This window comes from Periophthalmus magnuspinnatus, chromosome 20 (assembly GCF_009829125.3).
Source record: "Periophthalmus magnuspinnatus isolate fPerMag1 chromosome 20, fPerMag1.2.pri, whole genome shotgun sequence".
Taxonomy (NCBI): domain Eukaryota; kingdom Metazoa; phylum Chordata; class Actinopteri; order Gobiiformes; family Gobiidae; genus Periophthalmus; species Periophthalmus magnuspinnatus.
Window position 1 is genome coordinate 16811419 of NC_047145.1, and position 26454 is coordinate 16837872.

Genomic DNA, 26454 nt, shown 5'->3' on the forward strand with positions numbered 1-26454 from the left:
TGTTTGGCCTTCTACAGTATATAGTCAGATGTGAGCATAGACTTGTCCATTGCTGGGTCTGTAGTCCTCTAAAGCTCAGCAGGCCTCTCTAGAGCCTACAACAGCGGAGGTGAGAATTCAATAGGCTGCATGCTGACAGAGAAGAAAAGAGTAAGGCTTACACAGAGGGGCTTTAACCACAGAGCTTATGTAGCACCCTGCTCTACTGTCAATGCCTCCACTATGGGCTTCTGCTATTCCTCTTTATACATGTATCTGATGGCATCCTTCAATTTTTACCTCAGGGAATGGCCAGAGTGCATTCAAACTTTAAATTAAATTGTTTTGAATAGAGTTGTAGAGTTTTTTAAAGGTCCTGTATTACACAAGTAAGATGCTCTTACCTCCTCAAATACAGACCTGGAGTTCTGTTTTGTTTCATTCACACATGTTTGAGTAACATTTTATTATTAGTCTGTCTACATCTCCAAAGCTCAAAATGTTCTGTTCCACCTTGTGATGTTATGTAGTGGTAGTTTTTAAGTTAACAGCTACATTTTACCTTTAGTTTAGTATAGAATGGCACCACTAGGTCTGAAATGATCCAATGATCCATATTGAAGGTGTGTGGAGTTTAAAAACACAGTGGAGCACTTCCTGTATTACCACACAAAAGGTGGAACAGTGTTTTCTGTTTAGAAGAACTGAGCCGGATTTGTGCAGGATTTGTGTGTTAAGCATGTGAAAATGAAACAAAACATAACTCCAGGTCTGTTTGTGAGGAGGAAACAACATTAAAACATCAGAAAATAGCACAATATGGGCCCTTTATCTATATACTTGACCAGTATAATTAGCCATAACTTTAATAACTGCTAAGAAAAGGTATAGCCTATGTTATTGGTGTGTTCACTGTATTTGACTGATACTTGAATGAATTAATTTATTTCAAGCATGCAAACTATAAATCAGAATTTATGCCACAAATATTGACATAACAAGTCAAAATGAAAGATATTATACAAAGTCAACAGAGTTGTTTAAATGTCCAAAATGGACCATTCAGAAGTACACCATATCATATGACTATTGTTTTGTGTTTTTTAATAGTTTTTCTCTTTCTGAGCAATTATCTACCACTAAGTTTACCATTACATTTTGAAACCTATAATATTCACATACTACAGTAGTACTGCAGTGAGGTCACTGCTGTTGCCTCTACTGTAGTGGTGGAATGTAATGAAGTACAATTAGTAAAGTATTGTACTTAAGTATAAATTTTAGTTATCTTTTTGGATTTACTTTTATTTCACTACATTTGAGAGCAGGTGTCTGTACTTTCTACTCCACTACATTTTTGAACAGGACTGAAAAGTAGCAGTATTATTTTTGTATTAAATTCTTGTTACTGAACCAAATTCAGCACAAATCTGTATCAAATCACTACAGTTGAGGCTTTATTACTGTGCATCTCAAAATTTGTGCAAAATAATTTTACTTTTTACTCTTTAAGTACATTTTTAATGGGTACATTACTTTACATTAGATTAGTAAATTTTGTCATATGATTTTAGTTTAGACTTTTAGTTTGAATTAGTAGAGCATGTTTTTGCCCTGATATCTGTACTTGATCTTAAGTAACAAAACTGAGTGCTTCTTCACCACTGCTTCACTGTAAAGCATAGTAAATAAATACATCTTGTCATAAGACACTACCTTTTGCATTAATCCTGACTCCTTGAGTCACCCTCTCCTCTCTTCCGCTGTGGAGTGTTGTCCTTCTTTCTCCTTTCATGGTATGACTTTACAAAAACCCTCCCTGCTCTTGACCTGTGTTTTTGCACCTCCCTTTGACAGTGAGATGTTTGTTTTTGAAGGTCCAAGGATGCAGTTGCCTCTAGTACCATTGTCCTTAGAGGTAATCTTTAATAGCTTTCAAGGACATAGGTGTCTTTTGGCACAGCTACCAAACCCTGACTGCCTGGGGTATTGAAATATCTTCACCTCACATGTACAGTGATATGGACTGCACTGCCTATTCACCTGCTGGCTTTCCTGATGCTTAAAGGAACTGTATGTAGCCTGTGCCTTATGTGTTTTTAAAGGAGGTACTACAATCAACCAATCCTGGGTTGCCAGTGCCTTTTACATGGTCGTGGTCACATTTTATATAGAGCTTTATACCAAAGAACCACTCACCCATTCACACACACATTCACACACCAGTGTACATAGATACTAGGGGCAAGGTGAGTTAAGTGTCTTGTTCAAGAACACAATGACAGCATTCATCTGTGGGAGCTGGAACCGCTCTACCAATGATGTTTATGTTGAGAGCGGGATTCGAAATTCCAATCAGTGGATAAACACTCTACCAACACTCTACTGACTGAGCCACTGTCATCCATATAGAGGACACATACAAGCTTTTCTCAGCCACATGTGAAAGCTCAGAACAGAGGCACCACTAGTACTGATTAATGATTGACTGTAGGTGCTGGAGTTTAGTGAGGATTCACATCAGAGAGAGTCGTTTTAGGTTTAAATTCTCTGGATTTCAGCATTGAAACTGACAACCCTAAAAAGAGACTCGTGTGCTGTATTCTGCTTTCTGATTGGATAACCGTCTTGAGAATCAAAATACCAAATTATCAGTAAATGATATGTCTAATGTTGTTGTAACTAAGAATAAATCAGCATATAATTGTTAAAAGAAAACGTTATATTTGATTTGAACATGTTTACTTCATGTTTACGTCACACAGATAGCTCAAGTTTACGACATTTAAAATCAGAATCTTATATACAGTTCCTTTAAAGGTGTTGTATATTTTATTGAACATTTGATAAACATTACATCTGTCCCTAAATATGAAGTAACCACTTGGATTCTTAAGTGTATTGTACATTATTTTGCCACATTCTACATAAAAAACTACTTGTGCATGTGCCTTCAAGATATGGCAGTTAATGAAGTCCCTGTCTAAGTTGTGATTGTGCTACATATGCTACCTTTAAGCCCTCTTCTGGTAGTTCTTCCTCATTTCTGTACACACAGATCATGAATATATGCTAAGCAAGCTACTTTGAAAGTCACTCTAACAAAATAGCATCACATCTGCATACATATACAGAAATGTTGACCCATTTTTGAGACTGTAGTCCACAGCACAGCGGCACCAATCAAAAGAATTCGATTACTCTGCAAAAGATATACAAAGGGGAGTGTTATTTCAAACTTCTTATTACCATAGAAAGTGAAAATGTCAGATATAGTTTCTTTGCTCTCATGGCCCACATGGATAGTGAAATGTGTGTTTAGGCCCTCAGCAGATAACAATTATGGATAGATTTATGGAAGGTCTTTATGAGATCTTATTGTGTGGGTGGTGATTGACAGAGAGCAGTGCTTCAACAGTCTGAGCTGACAACATCTATCTGGACATATGGATTTTGAGTTTCCACAGGCAGCGGCAATCAATAACGTGTCATGCATGTTTAATATTATGCTCTCTCTTCATCCACTGAATAACACTGGAGTTGTTTAGTAAGATTTCCCTATTTCTGTGTCCACATGAGAAACTGTAAAATGCAGTTTCACCACTCGTCATCAAATTATGCACTTGCAACTTATAAAATGCATTTCATTTAAGAAACTAGAAAAAATAATGGACTTTCCACAGCCTCTCCAAATGCAACTCTCATCCTCAGTTTTGAGTGGAATGGATGGAAACATCAGTAATTAAAAGCACTCTGGCATACTCTCCTAAAATTGCTTTGAGTTGTAGTCTTTCGTTGCCAGGCTTGTGAAATTACACATAAGAGCAAAGTAGAGCTTTTTAGAGCTTTTTACATCTTTTTACATCTTATCTTCATTGGTGTATAATTGTTGAACCACAGATTTGAGTGAGCTTTAATAGTAGACTCTTTACTATAGCAGTGTGGTAAATGTAGTGGCGCGCTCCTGGAGAAAAAGGCATGCTGTGCTATCAGGACTGCTGCTGTGGACTGTGGGGCTGGGCACTGGGCAGGAATGTCCCTCTGACCAATTACCTGATTAGCTTTCCGAGCACACGCAGCTCAGCCAAGGCCAGCCAGCAATAATATACACTGAGAGGCAGCCTGGTATCATTGTAGTCGGGGATACATACACATGCACGTATCCCCACAAGGACACATGTTTACCACTATATACTGTCTTCTGTACTGCAGTATGTAAATACAAAATACTGCAGGGTTTCTTCCAATCCTCCTTGGACTCTTCACTGACAATATATCCTACTAACCCAAAGTCAAATCTGTTTGCAACAACACGCATAAACTCACAGTTTGCACTTAGTCTTATTATTTATCAAAATGTGTATTTAGTTCCTTATCAGTTTCTATTGAAGGTTGTTTTACTGTAAATGTCTATAATATTTAGAGGCAAAGCAAGTTTATGTATGTGGCACATTAAAAGAGAAAAACCTTTCAGCCATATGCACAGTTTTGAGCCTGGATTTAAACATTGTCAAAGTAGAGGCCTGTCTCACATTTTCAGGAAGACTGTTCCAGGTTTCAGCTGCATAAAACTGAAAAGCTGATTCCCCATGTTTAGTCCTCACTCAGGGCACCAGCAGGAGGCTGGTTCCTGAGGACAGTGGGAGATCGTTCATATGGCACTAACATGTGAGAGATTTCCTTTGGTGCTAGGCCATGGAGAGACTTGTTCACAAGCAGAGCTGCTTTAAACCCAGCGCAGAGACCTGAGCACAGGACTTATGTGCTCATGCTTCCTGGTTCCAGTCAAGACCTGAGCAGCAGTGTTCTGGATGTACTGCAGCTGTCTTAACACTCGTTTGGAGAGGCCAGTGAGCAGGCTGTTAAAGTAGTATAATCTACTGGAGACAAACACATGGATAAGACTCTCCAAGTCTGGTTTAGACAGTGTGCCTTTGAGTGTGTATGTGTATTATGTGAGCAATCTGAACAAATTGATCTGACAAATATAACTTATTGATACTAAAGAAAATTCATGTTGATCCAAATTGCGGCAGATTGTAAGATCTTATGCCACAAGAGTTATCATATTAATTATTTCAATAATTTGTCATGTCTCATTCTTGTCTAGTCTTGTGGGAATTGTCTCATCCTTATTATTTATGTAAATGTCATAAGGCAAAATTGTCATTAAATGAATCTAGCCTAGTCTCTTTTTGTTCCTCTTTTATATAGTATTTTACCTTTTTCATCAGAGTATATTTTTCACAGCACACACAAACTGACACTGACCTTAATGCAGTGCTGTTTCCTCTGCCCACACAGGAGTTGATGACCAAATTGATAACGGAGACTCCCGACCATCCAATCCCTTTTCTTATTGATCACCTGCAGACCAAACAAGACAGCCACGGCAAACTGCACCGCGCTCTGTCCGGCTCTGCTGCACTGTGGGCCCAGAGCTCCCCAGGTCAGCTCACAACGCAAGCCTCATACATGCATTCCTTCTAACAATACCCCTGATGCTGTCTGATAAATGGCAAGTTCAAAAACAACAATTACTCTGCAGCATGGGCAGCCGAGTGTGGACATAAACTTGCATGACTTCATTCCTTGATAAGTTGATGCACCAAAAAAAGCTAAAGTGTAATTTTTAATCTATAACAGAATACAAACACACTCGCCGGGAGTACAGCCACTATGAGAAGCCATGGCAAATCCATCCAAAGAAGCCCAAGAAATCCAAGAGTGACCTGGCTGTATCGAGCATCTCCCCCCCATCTCCGGAGTCCAAGTCATGTGAGCGTTACAGTCCCTTTTAGCACGTATGGTTAAATATCTGTTTTATGCCATTTACACACTGCAGTGGCTAATCTTTCATTGTAATGAGATATAATAAGATGTAATTAAAATGAGTCACTGTGTATAGCCAAGCAACTTCCTCCCCCATTAGACGCTTCCCACCAAACTGCAAATTAGTTCATTATAGAGTGCCAAATCCTGTTAAAAGTCTGCACCACAAGCTGCTGTCAAGATTTTTGCCTCAAAGGATTTCTTCTTCCACATGTTTAACTTATTGAGTCATTCCAAAATACTATATAGCTCACTGCTCACTGACACTTTAGTGCATTCAGTAAATATGTATTTATTATCATTTATTCAATGGTGATATGTCTAGTCACCCAAACCAAGGGGCTACTTACTAGGGTTTTTGTCATCACATCAGAAAGGGAACAGTAGTAGACCTACTGCTTGTTGTGGTAGATTGGAGCGTTAGTGGTGATATTATACTTCTTCCATCTGTAAAACATATTTTTATACAACCTTTACTTTTACTGAAATGTGATTAAAAATACATGAGGAATGTCTAGGTGTGTTGGTTTAAAATGTAAGAAATTCCCCTTGAGTATCTACAACATGTCAACTAAAAGTTCAAAACCTGCTCAGTTGCTACAGATCATTTGATTTAAACTCACATTTCATTGGACTCCCCCTGTTGACCTTTAATCTTTAACCCCTAGGATACAGTGACATTCCCACCTCTGAGCAGCAGTGGCACAGCCGCACTCTGCAGACAGGGCAGAAAGAGCCCGTCTGTGCCTGGAGTAATGAAAAGTCTCCAGTCTGGATTTGGCACTGCGATTGGCTGTGTGTCGGCTGTTAACGCCAAGCGGCTTAGTCAGGGTAAACAAGAGCAGGAGACAGCAGATCGTGGCAGAGCTGTCACACAGTCTCCAGAGCTCATTCATTTGACTTTGTGCATTTGTAAACACATCAATGACGCATCATTTTTGCACCTGTCATTACACATCACTTAGGACAGCTTCTAATTTATTTACGTGCTACTACTGCTTACCTTTTCCGCTCAATGATAAATTCTTAAATTCTCAGAGAAAATCCCAGAGAACACTGTGTAAAGTTTTTTTTTCATTGCACACAGTGTATAATAGTGCTATAGAGTTTAATATGAATTTCCACTATACAACACACTGTAGTAGTATATGATCCAGTATTCCGTGCCTTTCCCTTCAGATGATATTAGGTAAGATGGTGGGTCATGCTGAATGTAGTATGTATAGAAAAATATGTAGGAAAAATTATCAGTATGTAGTTTGTAGAAGATAGTGTGTTTACTGTTGAAATTAAACTGAGTCTGAAATAGTCTTTCTCTCCATGGGTGGGCTGCCAGTTGCCCTGCTCTATATAAACTGATCTACTTTTTGAAATAAATAAACCAAGAGTTTATTAATTAACCATAATGCACCCACAGCCAGGGCAGTATGTGGGTCATCTTCTGATCTGCCCTTAGTTATTTGAATGCCCATCAAACAGAATGGCACAGACTCTCCTTGGATTTGAGCCTTTCTGCTCTGAGCTTGGACAGTAGGCTATGTTGACTTTTCACTCTCATGTTTTAATTTCACTTGATCCTCCTCTGAATCCCAAATGTTTTTCTAAATAAAGCAAGCTGTGATGTACACACATCATACTATGCTGTGGATAATCTCTATATAAGATGTCGTATCTCTTTATGTTTGTTTGTGTCATACTCAGTGCCACGGTCGATCGAATGTCCAGCCTGGGACTGGAGAGAGAGTCGCGACTTTGACGAGCTCAGCCACATCCTGCAGGAGAGCCGAAAGCTGGGCAAGGCCCTGGAGAGCCTCTCGCGCAGTAAGGGCTTATATCAAACAAATGGAACATGTTGTTATCAAAATGTAATTTCATTTTTATGCTAATAATTTTTCAACCTTTTTTTTTTCTTTGAACAGGTATTGCCATATCAGATGAGCTCGACCAGGTGAAACACCCAAACACCACTCTTTGTAGCTTTTATTTTTTGGTTAGGGTCCCCAAATAAACCCAGACAAACAGATTCAAAGGAGTAATTCTGCATAAATATGCCTGTGAGCGTACAGGATGTCTTGCATGTCTCTGTGTTGGCCTGATGCTTGACGTTGTCCTTACCTGGCCCCTCTTTTGTGCAATAGTCCTGCTGCTGCCCAGACTCCAGATGCACTGTGCCATTTGGACATGATTGTTCTGAATGTGACACACTCCATATGTATCCACAGAATTCCTCTTCTCTCATTCTGCAGCACCACATCCATATCACACTTGGCCTATGGCCCAGAGACCGTCTCACATTGTGGAAGGACAGTGGAGAAGACAGTACTATCTTGTCTTCTATTCAGACAATAGACACAAACCTACACATAGATTCATGCCATAGGAAATAACTGTACCAGGTGCAGCATTTCGTCATCACATCTTAAGAGAAAAGCATTAAATATATATTGTATTACTATTTAAAAAATCCCATGTCCCAAAAAACCATTTGGTTTATCTAGGACATGTTTTTTGTACTTACATAACCATATATTTTCGTGCCAGTCCCAAACTTCTAGAAAACAGCATGATTTTATAGTTATAATTGTTTATGGAACTAATTACTTTCTAATAATTTTAGCGTGGAATTGTTGTGGTGTTTCTTTTGTAGAATTTGGGGGGCTACAATTCCTTATTGCGCCCCCGTGTGGTTGGAGAGTGGATGGGTCGCGCAGAGGTGGACCCTGACCCGCTGGCTGCTGAGATGCTGCACCCACCTATCCCACGAACCAAAACTGAACTGTGCTGGAGCAGTGACAGCAGTCCCTCTGGCAGGTCTGCATATGTCTCACAAAACTTTGACACCGCTATTGTAGGCTCTTTAGAAAGGCAGAGGGAGAAGTGCCCAAGGAGTGCCCATGTGAACTAGTCCGATAATCCAGTTTCAAAGGCACGATGAAACACGCCTGTCATAATACCACTTCAACTCATTTCTGAATTAAAGCTAACCTAATTTCCAGGCGCTCCAGGCCAGAGGAATTCTGTGCTTGTTATTTCAAAAAATTCACTGACAATATAACGGCATAATATATTGAACTGTTAAATGATCCCTGTTTAATTTTTTATGGCTCCATCTATGACAGTTGAGCGCTCCACACATCCTTATCCATTCAAGCCAGTCGAGTCGTCTTGCTCTGTTCCTTGCACACTAGTAACAGTATAACTAATTAGAAGTGAGTGCTTGTAAAATAGTCAATTAAACACTCTGCTAATCTCATTATGGGTAAGTACTGCTGGATTATAACGAGAAAGTCACTTAAATATCAGTTGGAGCATTGTCTTTCTCAGGATTCCTCTCACACAAGTATAAGACTGCATTAGACTGATGATAGAATAATATAATTTCATGTTTATACACTATTTTGTATACCAGGTAATGCACAAAGCTCTCTATGAATGCGTCTTTATTCCATATCCTAATACTAGCAGAATAAACAATCATGAACACAGAAAAAGAGACATACATGTGTTGTACCTGTTTTTAGTTTTTAGTTCTTTTATATACCAGTATCGGTGTATGCCTCCTTGGGATGGTCCCGTGGATCAAAACATGATGACACTGCTTCCCTTGCCAGTGTCCATTGTAGCAGTGTAGAAATAAAGCATACAAGTAAATGTTAATTCAAATACTACCTAATTACACTGTAATTGTATATGGCCTGGGCTGTAATTGTATTTTGTGTCCAGTGAAATTGTGTCTCACTTCTATCTCTTAGCCTGATAATGGAAGGCAAGAGCAAAGGGCTGAAGGAGCAGCAGCAGCATCATAAGAAACTGTTGGCATCCATGTTGTCCCAGGACTCCTTCGACTCGGCCCACAGCCCCGCCCCTTCACTTGTGGAGGAGGAGATGGAGGATGAAGATGATGCTATGGAACTTCTAGGTAAATCCAAACGCTCATTCACAAACTTTGCAGTAGTATTATATAGTTTACACTGGAATGTGTGAGGTGAACTGAGATGAATTGTGTGTGATTGATATTTATCCCCTACCTGTCTTTGACTTAGTGCTGACATTTGGGTCTGTTTTCAGAGCAGACTGTGAGGGTCTGTCACCCTAACAGCAGCAGCTGACCATAATACCTCTTGCCAAATTGAATTTGTCGCCTGAGCTACTCTTTTCAACTTTGTTGCCTTGTTTCTCTCTCACAGTCTATCTCTGCTGTGATCTTCACCTGCTCTTTTAGTCGGATCTATTGAAATGCAAGTCACTCACATATTTGCTTTGCAGATGGGTAAATGACTTTTTATCTACACAACAATATTCTGCTATGTGTGTCTCCAAGCCCACAGGCAGCTCTTATGGGTGTGCTCACTGGACTGGCAATCTCCAATTAAAGTGATTCAGTGTTCGGTTGGGTGACAGTCAATCGTTGTCTGCTGTCTTAGTACAAGAGCTTGTTATCAGAAGAGACCCATCAAGTTCATTCATAACTTCACCTTCACATCATACTGATAATATAAGGCTTTAATAAAGCAGGATAATTCTCCCACTGATTGTACTGTACATGTTGGAATATAAATGAAAAAATAGTGAGAGTTAACTGTTTGATTTAAGGCATGGACCTGTAGTATACTGCAAATGTTATACAATATATGACCCACAGAACTCTGCAGGTAGTTATATGTTGTTAGACAATAGAAATATTTGAAGAAATGTGCAAATTGGCCACATTTAATTCCTGCCACATCAAAAATAATATTGATTTATTGGTCTGAATGTGACTGAATTTTCCTGTTTTTTCCACAGTGAGGTCACAAAAAGCTACCCTTTCATACATTTGACCATGCTGCCCTCTAGTGGTGAATTCTATGTATTACAGATTCAAAATGCCAAGTAATTGTGTAGTCGCTGTATGTTATGTTATATTAATCTTTCCACTGGGAGGCAGGAAAGGAGCAGTTATTGAAGTAGGAACACGGTGCAGTTTACTCAACAGTCCTGCTGTGAAGAGGGATTACTGTTGTCTTTTTGAACAATTATATTTGATGAGTTCCAAATGCAATGATTCACATAGTTCCCCCCGGCCAGTGATGTGTGGACTCGATACAAATAAGAATCTAATACATGGCTTAAGTCAGATTTGTCTTGGTTGGCTGCAGGAGAGGTTTAGAAATGTTTCTGATTCCTACACTGGGATTTTCAAGTTGTTTTCTTCATTTGAGGATTTAATATTTACCACTCAAATATGACTCACTTGTTTTTACTCCATGGAAAATAGCAAAGTGCTGTGTCTGGGTGGTGAGGCCGCAGTTTTGCACAGATTTGAAATGAGAAACCACCCGAGGCGAATGTGTGGCCAGTTATTTTATGGGGAGCTTAGGAGAAAGGTCAGTCAGTTTCACACTCTAGTCACTCAATGTTCCTGCCAGAAAGGAAGTATTCAATTAGTTTTTTTCTATTAGACTCTTGAATCCTCAGTTTTTAATGGTCCTCTGTTATGCAAAATTGATTCTTGTGAGCTTTAAGTCATGTTAAAATGCTGTTACTTCCTCAAAAACATATTCAGAGTGTTTGGTTTCATTCACGCACGTTTGAGTAACTCTTTATCATTAGTCTGTCTACATGTCTGCTACACCTTGTGATGTCAAGAAGCAGCAGTTTTCAAGTTAATAGCTACCTTAGACGTTTTGTTTAGTAGAGAATTCCAGGGCTGAACTTATTCAAATGATTCTAGTGAAGATGTGTGGCGTTTAAAAACACAGTGGAGCACTTCTTTTATTACTACATGACATTGCAAGATGGAACAGAGTGTTTTCTATTTGAGAGAAGACCTCAGCCTAAATATGCAGGGTTTGTGTTTTAAACATGTGTGAATGAAACAAAACAAAACTACGCGTATGTTTTTGATGAGGAAGCAACATTATAACATAGATCAGAAAATTGCATAAGATGTACCCTCGGAGTATTTCCAAATCAATACAAAATGAATCATACTTGGCAAATGTCTGGTTGGGGCTAAGATCGGGATCCAAGTTATGCTTTATCTAATCAGCACCTAAAAGCTTATATTTTACAATGCATATATAGTCTTTTTTCTGTAACTCACTCCACTTTAAAACATTGTCAACAATTAGTATAAAATAATGTATATTTTATGCACTGAAATTTGTGCATAAACAAATTTGCAGTTGTCACTGCTTTGGTTTGAGGGCCCGGTGACAGGACGAAATAAACTGTATAGTTATTTTTTTAAATATATTTCTCATTAAAACAGATAAAATGGTAAATGGTCACATTTTATATAGCTCTTTTCGACCTTCAACCCACTCAAAGTGCTTTACATTAAGAAACCACTCACCCATTTCCACGCACTCGTACACCAGTGTACATCGACACTGTGGGAGATGGAATCGCACCTCCAGGCTGTGAGTCATTTGGTCTGAGCGCTCAACCAATGATGTTTTTATGTTGAGAGCGGGATTCGAACCGCCACCTTTGGGCCAGTGGACAAACAACCAACTGAGTTACTGTCATCCAAATAAATTGTTTAAAGAATTGGATTTCATAAACAGAAACAAGACTTTTAATCAGTATCATTTATCACAAATTAGTCTGATTTATTTCCGCAAAGATCAAAATACGTTTCAGACTACATGCTTTAACTGACAGAGGGTTGGCTCTAGACAGTTCTCAGTTAAAACCCCCAAGCTGATCACTGACAGTTTGAAAAGTTTGGATCCCAATCAATTCAATTGCTCAGCCCCGTTTGCTCTCCAGTGTCCTTCAAGAAAACAAGATGGTAAACATTGTAATAGTGTCAGTCACATTGATTAGAAGTGTCCCGACTTTTATGATATCATTAACTCTTACCACTAATGCCCCAAGGTCTGTCTGCCTCTGTGAAACAACCCAGGAGTCGTCTTGGATACATCACAAACCATCAACAACAGCACCATTTTTCCATGGTCCAGTGACAAAACACTGTGAGTGAATGTGTGTATCTCCCACACAGGAGGCACTAAATCTCTCACTTATCGTTGTACCATGAAAACAGCTTGGATCTCTGTGTAAAAACAATGTTTGTAGTAAAAGTCTGAGAGCGGCTAATTTGACGTCTTTAAACATGGCGTGCTGCAGATGGATATGTTAATCGAGAGGCAAACTGTGGCGATATTACTTTGTTTTTACTGGAAGCAATTACTATTAAGCGTTTGGTGTAATGATCCCATAAATCTGTGAGCTTTCATTACACAGACAAACGTAAAAGGATGCTCACGCTATTGCACCCCATACACAGTAGGTAGGGCGGAAGATGTACTGTACAGATAACTTTTACTTTTGTCATAATTACTACAACTCATTACATTTTTTATGTTGTTTTTATAAGTACTCCTAGTTTTGAAATCACTTTGTGTTACTTGAGGTCAACTAGTCAAGACAAGTTAAGACTTAAGGGCCTATATTCACCCTCATCAAAAACATACCCGGAGTTGTGTTTTGTTTCATTCGCACATGTTGAACACACAAACCCTGCATAGTTTTGAGTTCTTCTCTCAAACAGAAAACACTCTGTTCCACCCTGGACACAAGTGCTACACTGTGTTTTTAAACTCCACACACCTTCTCTAGAATCATTTGGATAATTTCAGCCTTGGAATTACCAATCTGTACTGAACTAAAGGTTGAAAACTGCCACTACATGACATCTCTAGGTGTGACAGAGCATTTTGAGTTTAATGAAGACCTATTGTGTTTGTGTCTGCTATATAATTATAATTTATGACATTTGAGGATCATTATGTTATAATTTGGACATTTTAAATTGCAATTAATATTCATCTGAAATGACTTCAAAAGAAACAAGTCGTCTTCTTCTTCTGCGGTGCCCAATGGAAGCTGACGTCGGTGTAAAAGTCATCACAACAAAGAGCTGTGGCGGCTCCTCCTATGGATAGCTGCGGATTACGCTAGCGAGTTGTGGATTTTTTTAATATGTACCAAACTTACTAAGCGACGCTGATGAATCTTATGCGTATCATTCATTAAGAAAATAAAATTAGAGAGCAAAGTAAGTACGTCACAGTGAGTGTGTGCCAGTGGTAGGGCAGATTATAGCGTCTTGAAAATAAGCAATTAAAGATTGTGCAAACATGAATAAAACACAAATAAAAGCTCTGAAAAGTTGATTTTGCATAACTGGTCTGCTTCAATAATGAAGGATGTGTGAATGAAACCAAACACATCTCCAGGTATGTTTTGATGAGGTAACAACATTCTAACATGGCTTAAAGCTCAAGAGTACATTTTGTATAACATAAGAACATATGAACAACATAAGAAGACAAACCCTGAAAATATTAATTGATTTGCATAAAGAACAGGTGTTTTTTCACATATTCTTGGATCAGTTGTATCGCCTGTGAAATAAGTTACATTATCGTGTATAGGTTTAGACACCTGTTTACAGTTACAACCCCACAGCCTCCCTCTAGCACAGCCCCCGTCCCGTAAACCCCATGACCTGTAAAGCTATCGGACTGTACTAGTTCACTTGGTTGACTTGCATTAGTTTCACTTGTTCTGAGAAAAATACTGTGTACTGTTATGGCTGCACAAGTTAGATGCACAGGATGGCAGATAGGATTACAACAATGACATCACCCTTTTCCAACTACAGATAATGTATGAATGGACACATTGTGGTGTGACCCAGAGCTTGGACTTGAAAAGTGCTCAGCTTAAATGCTATGTGCCAGTGCTCATGTCTCTTTTATAACCATTTAGGAGACAAAATGACAAGTTAATTGCAGACTCTGTCTGATGGAGTATTTCGAACCTAACTAGAGGTCTGTGTGTATATGACCCTATCAGTGCTGACTGCTGTATCCATGTGTTTATCTCAAACACGCATTAACGGCATTCCCCATGGAGCTACAATGTGAACATCAATGGACAATAGAAGTTGTAATTGTAGTAAAGATAGCAGTCGTAGCAGCAGCAGTTTTACAGCTTTTTACAGTATTGGTGATTTAACTGTGGTAATTTTAGTAGTAAACACTTTCACTTAAAGTGAACTACCATCCATGGGGGACTATAACAAAGTAAAAGTAGTAAAGTTTAAGTACAAATTTTACTTTTAAAGTGGAGACTTTTTATTTTTACTTCACTACATTTAAGAGCAGGTACCTGTACTTTCTTCTCCATTACATTTTTGAACAGGACTGAAAAGTATTTTTCATTATTGTTTGAGACCTGCTGAAAAGGCTGAGTGGTTTATTTTTAACATGTTCATAATATGAGCAAACAAAAATATACAAGTAAAAACAGCTAGAAAAAAACGATCAATTCAGTTCTTTTTCTTGAACAAAATACAGCTCTAATCTCTATAAAAATGACTACATTTGAAGCCTTATAAGACCTCAAAATATGTGCAAAATACTTTTACTTTTTACTCTTTAAGTAGATTTTTAAATTGGCACTTTAATACTTTTACTTAAGTATATTTTTTCATGTAGTTGTGTTTCCTGTACTTTTACTTAAGTAACAAAAGTGAGTTCTTCTTCCACCACTGAAACTATTATCTAAACTAGATACTAGAACTAGATAGATCTGAAGTGTCAAAGGACAAAACTTTCCTGGATGTTTTAGAATGGCTTTGATCTATATAAGAACTAATATAAGACTGCATGACTTTATCAAAGAAAACTACTGTTTTTATGTTAAAATATTTCCCTTTTATGTATAAAAAAGTGTTTTATTATTATTGCAGTATCCAAAGCAGTATTGAGAATCAAGTTTTCTCCGGTATCAGATTCAAGTTGAAAGTTGTTTATTTAGGTGTATATATGGCAGCCTTAGAGCTAAACTGGATCGAACTTGTATAATCTCGCTTTAATCGAGATACGTCTTCTAAATTTGACAGTAATTATGAAATCTGCTGACTCCCGAGGTCACTGGGTTTACTCAGCCTTATTCCCGTATGACCCCCCCTCACTGTAACATATCTGTGCATCACTCCAGATAGAGACAACATAAGCCCTGTAAAATGTGTGGTTTGGAAAAGACATTCGAAAAAAGTTTGCACCAATAATAAGACCTCAGGCGTGTGATGTTCTGCGTCTCAAACTCCGTTATGAAAAGTAAGTCTTAATATTGTTTTTATTACGAAGCCAAACAAATGTGTGACGACTAACCACCAATAAGAGGCTGTGTGAACTTAATGAAAGACATGTGTTAGCTATATGTGTGAGTGTGAGGTCCTTGGCTCTGTGTGCTGACCTGGTATGCTGTTTTATCTATGTGTATTATGTGCACATGTGGTAGAGTGGCGGGCATCTCCTATTTACAGACTATTAATTAAAACCCACTGTGTTGCGGTCAGATGCCGTCACTGCTCCAGGGGTGGAAAATACGTTAGATCAGTGAGATGGGGCTCAGTAAATCACATGGAATTCAGAGCAGAGAGTCCCCGAGGATGACAGTTAGAGTGTGAATTAAGGACAGAACATCGTCGTATTCCACATTATGTCAGCAAAAACTAAAATCAAACACATCCTGGCTAGAGTTTCATAAAGAGAAGGTTTCAGGTCCGGGCTGGAGATCGACTGATATGTTTTTTGTTTGTTTGTTTGTTTGTTTTTATGGCCGATTCCAATTTCTACGGAAGCCCTGAGTGGCAAGCAAAAAAACCCGATAATCTCTTGTTATTTTTAGGCTGATATGGAGATTATTGATAATTTTCCTCAAATTAAGTTATTTAAATGTGCTGTTTTTTGTTTGTTTTTTACCACAAATCTATAAGAGAGCTGTGTAGCCACTTTTTCTGTCCAGTGTCCTTTTTGTACTAAAATTATTAAAGATTTATGTGTATTCTTTAGGCAGATGGTCGACCAAAACTAAATATCAGCTTGTGCTGGAGATTTAAAGCCAAAAGCGACATGCTAAAGCGCAAATATCGACCCAATCTATCTCTAGTCTTAGCTTTTTCAGTTGTCCTAGCATGTAATTAATGATTTATCTTATGTTAACTACATAAATATAACTAAAGAAATAGCAAAGTTGTTCGTTCAAACTAAAAATAAACTATAAACCTCTAAGCAGATTCATTACCTTCATTTATCTTAGCTTGATGAGTGTTATTTTCTTTCATATCAAAATGTCAAGTTCTCCCTGTGCCTGTAAAACTACCTGTACCTCATTGGTCCTGATCAAAAACTGATTCAAGTAGTTTGTAGTCACCCAATGCTCCTGACAGCTCGCTCCATAGACACTGAAGAAAGGGTTTGCTAAATAAACAATATTAAGAACCCAACAGGTGATTAATATGGAAGTTGTCTGTGATTTAGTTTTATACCATATAATTTGACATGTAAAAAGAAGGTTTCTACTGTGGCTAAGCCCTGAGATTACACACATGTGGATTCTCATGGCTCATCTGTCAAACCATCATCAGAAGGTGTGTATTAAGCCTCTTGTGAAGAATACCGTGCACTAATTATGTCTTCTTCTTTCTCTGTTTTTGGGCTCGGTGATGAGAAGTGCAGAGCCAGTCAGTCCGTCGCTATCTAAACAACACTAAATTACATGGAAACTTGGAAAGAGTGGTACCCAAACACTTCTATATGCACGTCCTCTCTTCTGTTCTCTCTTTTGAGTGATTGCAGAATTCCTTTGCTCTTTGTTGAAATTGCATTGCTTGAATACTTTCCATCTTGCCCCCCACAAGTAGACTGTATATTGGATTTATCAGACAGAGAGGAGCATGCATGGCTGGGCCGGGACTGTAGGAGCGGTGCAGAGGTGAAGGGCCGACATGGTGGGGCATTTTGTTGTGTCTGGATGTTGTGTGGGGTTGTGCAGCCTTGTGGGAGATGCCCCTGTGCAGACACTGTGGTGGTGGTATTGTTGTGTGGAAGACTGGTCTCTTGTGATGATCTTTATCCAGACAGAAAAGAAAGAAAAACTCACTGAAGTGAATTTCCACTTGCTTGTCCCCTTAGAGATGACAAGCAGGTTACGTCACCAGCACAAATGAAGATACTGTACAGATAATGGCATAATGAGCTACGATAAAATCAAAGGCTTGTTGCAAAATGATGGTCTTGCCTTTGAGAAAGTGGTAGTAGCAGAGGTAGTTTGTGTTATTCAACTAAAATGTTTACTATCTTTTACTTAGGTCTGTCACTATAACAAATTTTGAAGTGCGATATATTGCTTATGTAAATATAGACAACAAATAATACTGAAGCTCATTTATGCCACTGATGCAACCCAAGAGCAGATTTATACACAATAACTATTGTAAATCTACGATATTAAAATAAATGAATAAATAAATAGCAGAATGAAACACTTTAGTAATTATTTTGCAATGTAATGAGTCATAGACGTTAATTAATAATTAATTTAACCATTTACAGCTCAAATCTTATACAGTGGTCCCTCGTTAATCGTGGACGTTACATTAGAAAAATAACCTGCAATAGGCAAAATCCGCAAAGTAGTCAGCTTTAATTTTACAATTATTCTATATGTTTTGCAGCTGTAAAACCCCTCACCACACACTTTATACACTCTTCTCAGACAAGCATTAACATTTTGTCACATTTCTCTCCAGTTTAAACACTCTCAAAGTTCAAACCTTTGTATTTTATATCCCCTTTCCTCAGTGATCACTTTAAATCTCTGCTCCAGCGGTATCTGCAGAGGCGCCTCTCCGTGCAGAGAAACACTTTTAAGTCCAAAGTATTTCTGAAATTTGTCGAACGTTTCATCGACATTGTGGATTTTGTCCGGGAGAAACTTGCAAATTTACAGCACTTCAGAGTCACACTGTGATCCAACATTTATGTAAATTTGTCAAACTGAACACATTCTGTACTGTACAGGAGACACGGCATGGAGGAGACTGATTGACAATGGTCTACAGTCCTTTAGCCAATCAGGATGCAGAACACAATGCACGCTCATACCCTGTAAAAAAAGCATGCAAAATTTTGCCAAAAAAATCTGCGAAAAAGCAAGGCCGCAAAAGGTGAACCGCGATATGGTAAGGGACTGTAACTGTATAGCTAAAAAAAAATTTCCAGTAGTGCAAAGAAAGTGCCCATGATAAATATTGACCCAAAAGAATATTGTTCCATCTAACATATTTTGAAAGATAAGTCGACACAGTAATTATCATGCCCTACTATGTTACGCACTTTAAACTTCACTTTAAAGTTCTACGTACTCCCGAAATCACTTGTACTTTCAGCAGTTGTACAATTCTTAATATTTTAAATGTCACAGTGGAAATTTTTTGCTTACACCAACTCAGATCCTCGAGGCGTCTTAAAAGTTTCAAATAGTGTTGTATTTGCCTGTGTCACTGTCTAAGCCACTTTAGCTGTCCTCTCTGTGTAGATGTCAGCCTATAGCCTTTGTCCTGAGGATTAGCCTTACCCTTGTGTATTGTGTGACTTTATGTTGACCAGAAGGAGACAAGTGGAGGAGACAAGGACACAAAGAAGGAGCTAAGGTGTCAGGCAGCTGTGTACACTGGGGTCATGTTTTCCGTCAGAGTCTGGGGCCATCACTGCTATTCACGTCTTTGCTCAAAAGATGCAGTGTCATTTCATATTTCTGAGTGTCACGTAATGATTTGCATCTCTTTTTACGACCCAGAGAAAATCAGGCATGCTGAAATGAGCCCGTCTGTAGAAAGGAGGACAAGGTGAAGGCCTAAACTGGAGAGAGGTTCCCACGGCCAGAAAATAGGCTGAAACGCTGGTGGCTCTGAGTGTCCCCTCCCCTGTCCCGTACAGGCAGTGATGAATGGGACATTTAATATTGGACGCTCTAGGCTAGTACTGGAATCTATCTGACTCTTTGAAAACACCAGCTGCAGCTAAATAGAAATAGAAAACAGAACCGGCATTATTCTGGTTTGTATGCATTTATGTTATCTGAAGTGATTTTAAAGTTTTTACCTTCTTAACACTGACAGACAACAGTTGCATTTTGTGTTGGTCGCAAAAATATGGACGTTTCAACACAAGGCAAACAAAAAATTACTTACTAAATACTGTCAGAATTTCTATGGCCTCTATATTTCGATTACCACAACTCAAGATAGGAAAACCAAAATAGTAGTAATAGTAGTGGTAGTAGTTTTCATCACTTAATATTTCTTCATTTCAAGAGGAAAAGGCAGTAGGTCACTCACTAAACGTTTTACTTCCAAGTGAGTACAGTTCTACTATTATTATTTTGAAATCAGTGTTGTAAAAAATATGCAGACTTGTACAAATACAGTTCAAAGTAATAAGTTGTTACAATCTCTCCCATATCCAGTATCTCTCGTGTAGACGGGGTTAAGGTCCTGGCCCAGTGCCCTCTGTATGTCAGATGCCCGCACACCCTGCTCTTTGGCGTTTTGTCAGTGAAGATAATCCTGGTGATTAGTCATGAACTCTCTCCTTTCAAGGTGTGAGTCTGCCTTTTCTCCCCAGACGAGAGGCCGAGAAATATGAGCTCAAAGTGAAAGTATCAGAGTTAGTGTTGGATTACAGATGCACGCACACAGAGCGTCATGTAAACTTCAGCCACACCAGCAGGAGCCAGGGACATGTCAGAATGCATCACCTTTGGGTGCAACGAGTCCTCTGTGGATTTGGATGATTCATTATTAATTTTCCAGCAATACTTACACTGCCGGGCCAGCCAAGAATAGACAGTCCTGCAGTACTGTACAAAGATGTGTAGTCTGCGCGATGATTTGGATCTCCCTTTAGTTGAGATGGGCGTGACTGAGGTGTCTGAACAAACATGGCTGCTTATGAGGACAAAAGAAAGGAAAAAATAACCTAATGAATTGAAAAACATTGCACATTTCTGCCAAAACTATGAGTGAATCACAAAACAGGTTTAATCAGAGGTAAGAGAAGTTTGTTTTGTTCTAAATGACAGATGGCCAGTGTGTTCCTTTGGTTCCCACGTGTCAGTGAAAGGACAGTGGAGGAGCAGATTCTTTGTATAGAAAACGCAGAGAGAACCAGTTTAGATCCCAGGTTACATTTTACATAACCTTGATTTTTATTTTTATTTTTTCTGGTAAGGTATTCATATGAAGAACTTGCAGTGCGTCCAATTAGTAAAAACTATGTCTAGCTTAGTCGTTGCATACATTTGACTATGAATCCTCAAATTCAGGTTCCATGGGGGATTGGAGTCCAGCCTTTCCCCAGAAAATCTTCAAATGGTTTGGGGGGTACCTTAGCTTGAAGATTAAGAATCATGATTATCCAAAAGATTCTCACCCAGATGAATGCAGAGAATATGCAAACACAGACAGACCTCAATATCTGAACTTGGGACCTTCTGAAATGTCATTTTTATTACTGTGCTACAATTAAACTTCAAATAACAGTGTATTGAATGGCGTCTATTGTTTCAGATAACATGTTTATACAGTTCTTCTTTGCACCTGTATACGAGCATGTGTTTCTAAGTAAGTACTGCAGACAAACAGAGTGCACGGGGTTAGAATGAACAATACTGGCGTGTCTCTTACATATGTTCTTCTTTAGTGGATCTGCGTGTGGGTGGATGGGTGCTCTGAGACTGAGATCAGACGAAACCCAAACTTTCCAGCACTTCATCCTGAGCACTGCCACTCATTTTCTGCCATTGTTCTGTATCCCTTTGGCCTCTGTGCTCGTTAGCGCGCCCTTCCTGTTGCTTCACTCAGATGATGATGGGCTGTCAGCAATACGATCCTTTTGTAGGAAGTGGAAGTTTTTTGTTGTTGTCTTTTTTATTAAACCTTTTTAAAGTTTCTAATATCTTTTACAGTGGAGATTTGGATGTCTTTTACAATGGAGATTTGGTCCTTTTAAATTGGTAAGGTAAACAGGAGCAACCGAGGACAAGCATTGAGAAGAGCACTGAAACTCCATATAGCAAGGCCAAACCTGGTCCGGGAATGGAACACAGAACCTTCTTGTTGTGAGCCCTACGGTGGAATTATGTAATATTCACAGTTGGGAATAAGGGCCTAATATGTGTGCATGAGTAATTGTCAAAAAAATCAAAACCCAGATACGAAGTGATACTAAAACTAGTATTGAAACTAGATACTCAACAGTAGATTGTTTGTACACTGATGGTTGGTGGTTCGAATCCCGCTCTCGACATAAACAGCACTGGTTGCGTGGTCAGATCGGCTGACCCACAGGTTGGCGGTGCGATTCTAGCTCCCATGGATGCTGTAATTGTGTCCTTGGGCAAGACACTTTACCCACCTTGCCCCTAGTGTCTGTGTACACTGTTGTATGAATGTGTGTGTAAATGGGTGAGTGATTGTTTGATGCAAAGCGTTTTGAGCCTTGAAGGTGGAACGGTGCTTTATAAAATATGACCATTTACCATTTGAAAAAAAAAAAAAAAACATCACTTTTACAAAACTGGACCTTCCCTGAATAGTTTTAATATTGTCTTATAAGATCAAACAATGCTATTCAATATTTTTAATCGTCATTGTGAGATCAAAATTTGTATCATGCCTTTTCCTTAGTGTCAAAAGAAATATTCAAAAGATAACCCTTACTGACTTATATTAGCAATTAATTATATCTAGTATGCCGTTTTTCCAACCATGCTACCTAATCTTCCTATTAACCACTTTAATTACAGCGGTAATACTGTGGTATCATCTGTCAGTTTGGGAGGAAGCCTGAGAAGTCTGTGCTGCTGTCTACTTCACTGGCTCTAACGACACTTTCAACACCAAGCGTCCTAACTGACAAACTATGATTAATGACACCCTTCTTGTGTTTCTGTGTGTGTGTTTTTGGGACCCTCCCCCACCCAGAGGACCTGGACGACCTGCGCATGGAGGGCGTCACGGTGCTGGCTCTGACCGGGAGCAAGTTCAGTCAGGGACGCAGCTCGTATCAGGCTGAACCGCAGGCCAAAGTCACACTCAACATCTGCTCCAGGTGTGCCAGGTAATTGTTCCCTCCTTCCCATCATGTCTCCTGTGTGTCGTCAGGTCAGAAGAGGATTTTACAGGGTGACTTGAAGTTTAAAGACTTTCTGGGAGTATTAATGAAAGATAAGGCGGGCTAGGTCTTGTCTGCGTAATCATTTTGCAAAGTCGTTTCACGTTTCAGGAGGTGCACAGCTTGACAAGAATTTTCTAATAAGGCAATTAGTATTAGAAATAATTAGTAGTATCGATGTCTTAAGAAACGTCTTCTCCTCTGTTGTCCTCAGGGCTTGTAACTGGCCCAATTTCAAGAAGGTTGAGTCTAAAATGAGTTTGTTAACCTTGAATATAGTTTACTTTAAGTTTGTGTCGGTTTCCACGGCAACTCTGTGAACTTAATCAAATCGAGGGCAAGTTTTATTCCTCTAACCGTAAGTTTAACCACAATTATTCAGTTGAATATGATTATTTGCTTAGAGAGAAGGTCAGCATGCCTAAAAAGAAGAGAAGGAACATTTGAAATAAGTAGGTGTATTTTACAGAAAGACTGTGGTAAACATACTACATAAGTTATACAAGTTATATAGAGTTGTATAGGTATAATCCCTCACTAACTTTTCCACATAAGGAAAGATTCAAGTGAGCACTAAACACACTTAGGCATTAATGTTTATCATTTTATTACACCATTTTTGTAACCGATTAGAGCAATAATCATATTTATGTGAATGAATAACTGTAACGTAATTGAAATTTGATTAATTGCAAAGCCCTAGTTTAACTGCTGTTACTGACTGAGGGACCGGCAGGGTTAACCTTTGTGTCCATATCTTTAATTTTTAAACTAACTACTAAAATGGTACTATTATGTCACATTCTATATTGAACAGAAATGGAAAAGGAGGACAGTGTGTTTGTCTATCGCGTTACACTGTGTTACTGCTGTGGCCAGATCTCTTCTACCTGTCTCATGTAATTTATCACACATTTCCTCCTCTTGTGAGACATTTCCGTCCAGAATATCATCCATGTTCCTTTTCTTTTTACATTTCTCTTGAGTAAAACAGTTTAGGCAGGTGTAGGCAGAGCACTCCCTGATGCCAGTCGCAGATAAACGGCTATGATTTTGATAAGACGCCGCACCACACACTCCCCTGCCCTACAATCTTTGTTTGGGCTCTGGAATTTGTTTGTTTCCTACTCTTCTTTCATTGCATCCTTATCAGTTTATATGTAATCTGTAATGCACTGTCAAAGATCCTGGAGGAGGATGCTATCGCTGGATTCTTCTGGCTGTTTATTCTATGTTTTAGACCAATATCATTCTTAAGGTGTATTGTGTCCCCTCGATAGATTTGAGTCCTACAAAATCTTCTGGATCTGGAAGCTGATTTTTGGCTCACACTTTGGATTTTTTTTCCCCAAATGAAATGTCAGACATCTGTTCCCCTTCTCTCTTTCTTCTTCCTCTGTTTTAAGCCAAATTCTTGTGCTGTCCTCTTGAACCTGACCACCAAATCTTCCCTTGTTTTATTGGTGGCGGACATTCGGTTCTTTCTTCTACTCGGGGTCATAAACAGATCACTAAAATGAAAGGAAAATGCAACCAACTATGCAACTTGTGGTCAAATGTTTCCAAAGTGTCTTGCCCCCAAATTAGTGCACGTAAGGTAATTGATATCAAACAATCATCAATCTTTTCAAATATTTTATTCACCTCCTGAGCTTCAACAACAGTATTGCACATTGGAGATGTCAAGAATTTGAACATGATGCCGTTACAACATTAGACACTTTATCAGATTATTTCTTATCATTTGATTTTACATAGCACTTTAATATAACACTTCAACCTTTTAGGCACTCAAAGCCCTTACGACAGGACAAGGGTTAAGTGTCTTGCTGAAGAACACAACAAGTCAACCAATGATGTTTATGTCGAGAACCACTTATGTTGTATATATATCTGACTTTTTGAAGTTAGACACGAGCCATACCTTTCCTATGCCTTGTAATTGTAACTTAAGCAGATGTTTGTAAAATGTTTGGCCAATGGATTATCTCATCACATGAAATCTTCAAATGAACTGCAGGTTAAACTGTTCTGCATGTAATCAAACCATTCACTCTTGCTCCATGAACAGGGCTGGTGCGCACATGTGTCCCTGCATTTTGTCTATCCTCAGCCTGTGAATGAAGCCTGTATGTTAGGTGTAAAATACGACTTGAACACGAAGCAGCCGTCTCCTTGTATCACTGCACAGGTATAACAATAGAGCAGAGCGGTCTGGCCCAGCAGGAACACAGCCTCGGGACGGACAGGCATTCCACACATACCCTCACCCCAGCCCCATTACACAGGCAGGGTTCACTGTGCAAGCCGCTACAGCTCACTTGGGTCCAGTCTCAACCACTTTGGGTTTGAAGTCATATTTTGTGCAGCCAATAAAGTCAACAATCACACAAGCCAGACGAGAGCAGTGGTGACGCAAGCATTCACACCCACAGCATGAAGGCGACAACTCCCTAATGAGGAGTTATTCATTACCAGCAGGCTCTTTTAATCCTACCAACCCAGCTTGATAGAAAATGTACAATATATCTTACAACATACAGCAAAAAATACTTATATATATAATATATTTCATGTTCTCTTTTACTCTGTCCATAAATATCCTTTTTAGATCTCCTTTAGGCCTAGTAACATGTAGTATCTTAAAGTATTTTTAATGAGACACATTTGGTCATTTTGTACATGTCCCAATCTAACTCAGCCACACCTCTATTATTTAAATACTCTGTGGAAAGAATATAGCGTTTTCCTTCCCATCTGACTGCTTGTCTATAGTGTCTGTTATCATTAACACTACACACAATCTGATATAGCATAACGTTGAAATATGCTTCGTCTGCAGTTTATTTGGTACTGAATGATATCGATTGGCCAGACGCCATATTTCTCTCAAGCCTCACAAAACAATGACGTGAAATTCAAAACATTTGAATTCTCTGCTCAAATCTTTTTGTTTTTGTTTAACTATTTAAACTTTTGGTCCAAGTGTCCTCAATTTGTTCTCCCCTTGGTGTTTAATCTTTGCGTGGCAGCTTGTACTTTCATCTTGTTCTTTCCATTGCTGGCCCATTTTGAACTGGTCTTCTTGTGGTTGTTGTTGGTCTCTTTGTGTTCCTGTCCAAACAGCGGTCCACATCACCAAACAAGATTGGTAGAGTGGCCTCCAAAGCGGTAGTGGCAGCTCCGGAAACCCTGGTCCTCCTTTGGCCCTCCACTGGCCCTCCTCTGGCTCACCGCTGCTTAGCCCAAGTGTAAAGTGTAGTGTGGCCTGACTGTTGTGGCTTGTCTCTTGTCTGTAGGGCTTAAGCTGTGGTCTGTGCTTTTTGTTGGTTCTTTTTGAATGGCTGTGCACTGCTGCCCACAAAACCACCCTATATGTGCTTTACCCAGATCCAGCCCAGAGTCCAGAGGAGAAGCACGGTGCGGTCTAAGGAAACGGCACAAGTAAAAAGTCTTCCCTCTGGGGCTTGTTCTTCTCATTACATTAATTGCTTTCATATCAGGAATGCACTGAGAGAGTAGTACTGGCCATAAGGGGCTTTAACCACCAATAATGGGAAGACTGAGTGGTAGTCATCTTGGGCAGTTTTTGGCGACCATTAAAGACAGAGATGAGGAGCGA

General features: G+C 39.1%; 1 protein-coding gene across 1 annotated transcript in view; it reads left to right on the forward strand.

The window, feature by feature from the left end:
• Positions 1 to 26454, forward strand: part of c20h8orf34 (chromosome 20 C8orf34 homolog) — a 53751-nt gene that overhangs the window by 5527 nt on the left and 21770 nt on the right. Inside the window, exons 2-8 of the mRNA XM_033986179.2 lie at positions 5284 to 5428; positions 5626 to 5757; positions 7513 to 7632; positions 7731 to 7759; positions 8459 to 8622; positions 9564 to 9730; positions 22643 to 22778. Coding sequence (XP_033842070.1) covers positions 5284 to 5428; positions 5626 to 5757; positions 7513 to 7632; positions 7731 to 7759; positions 8459 to 8622; positions 9564 to 9730; positions 22643 to 22778 — 893 coding nt within the window. The remainder of the gene's footprint in view (positions 1 to 5283; positions 5429 to 5625; positions 5758 to 7512; positions 7633 to 7730; positions 7760 to 8458; positions 8623 to 9563; positions 9731 to 22642; positions 22779 to 26454) is intronic.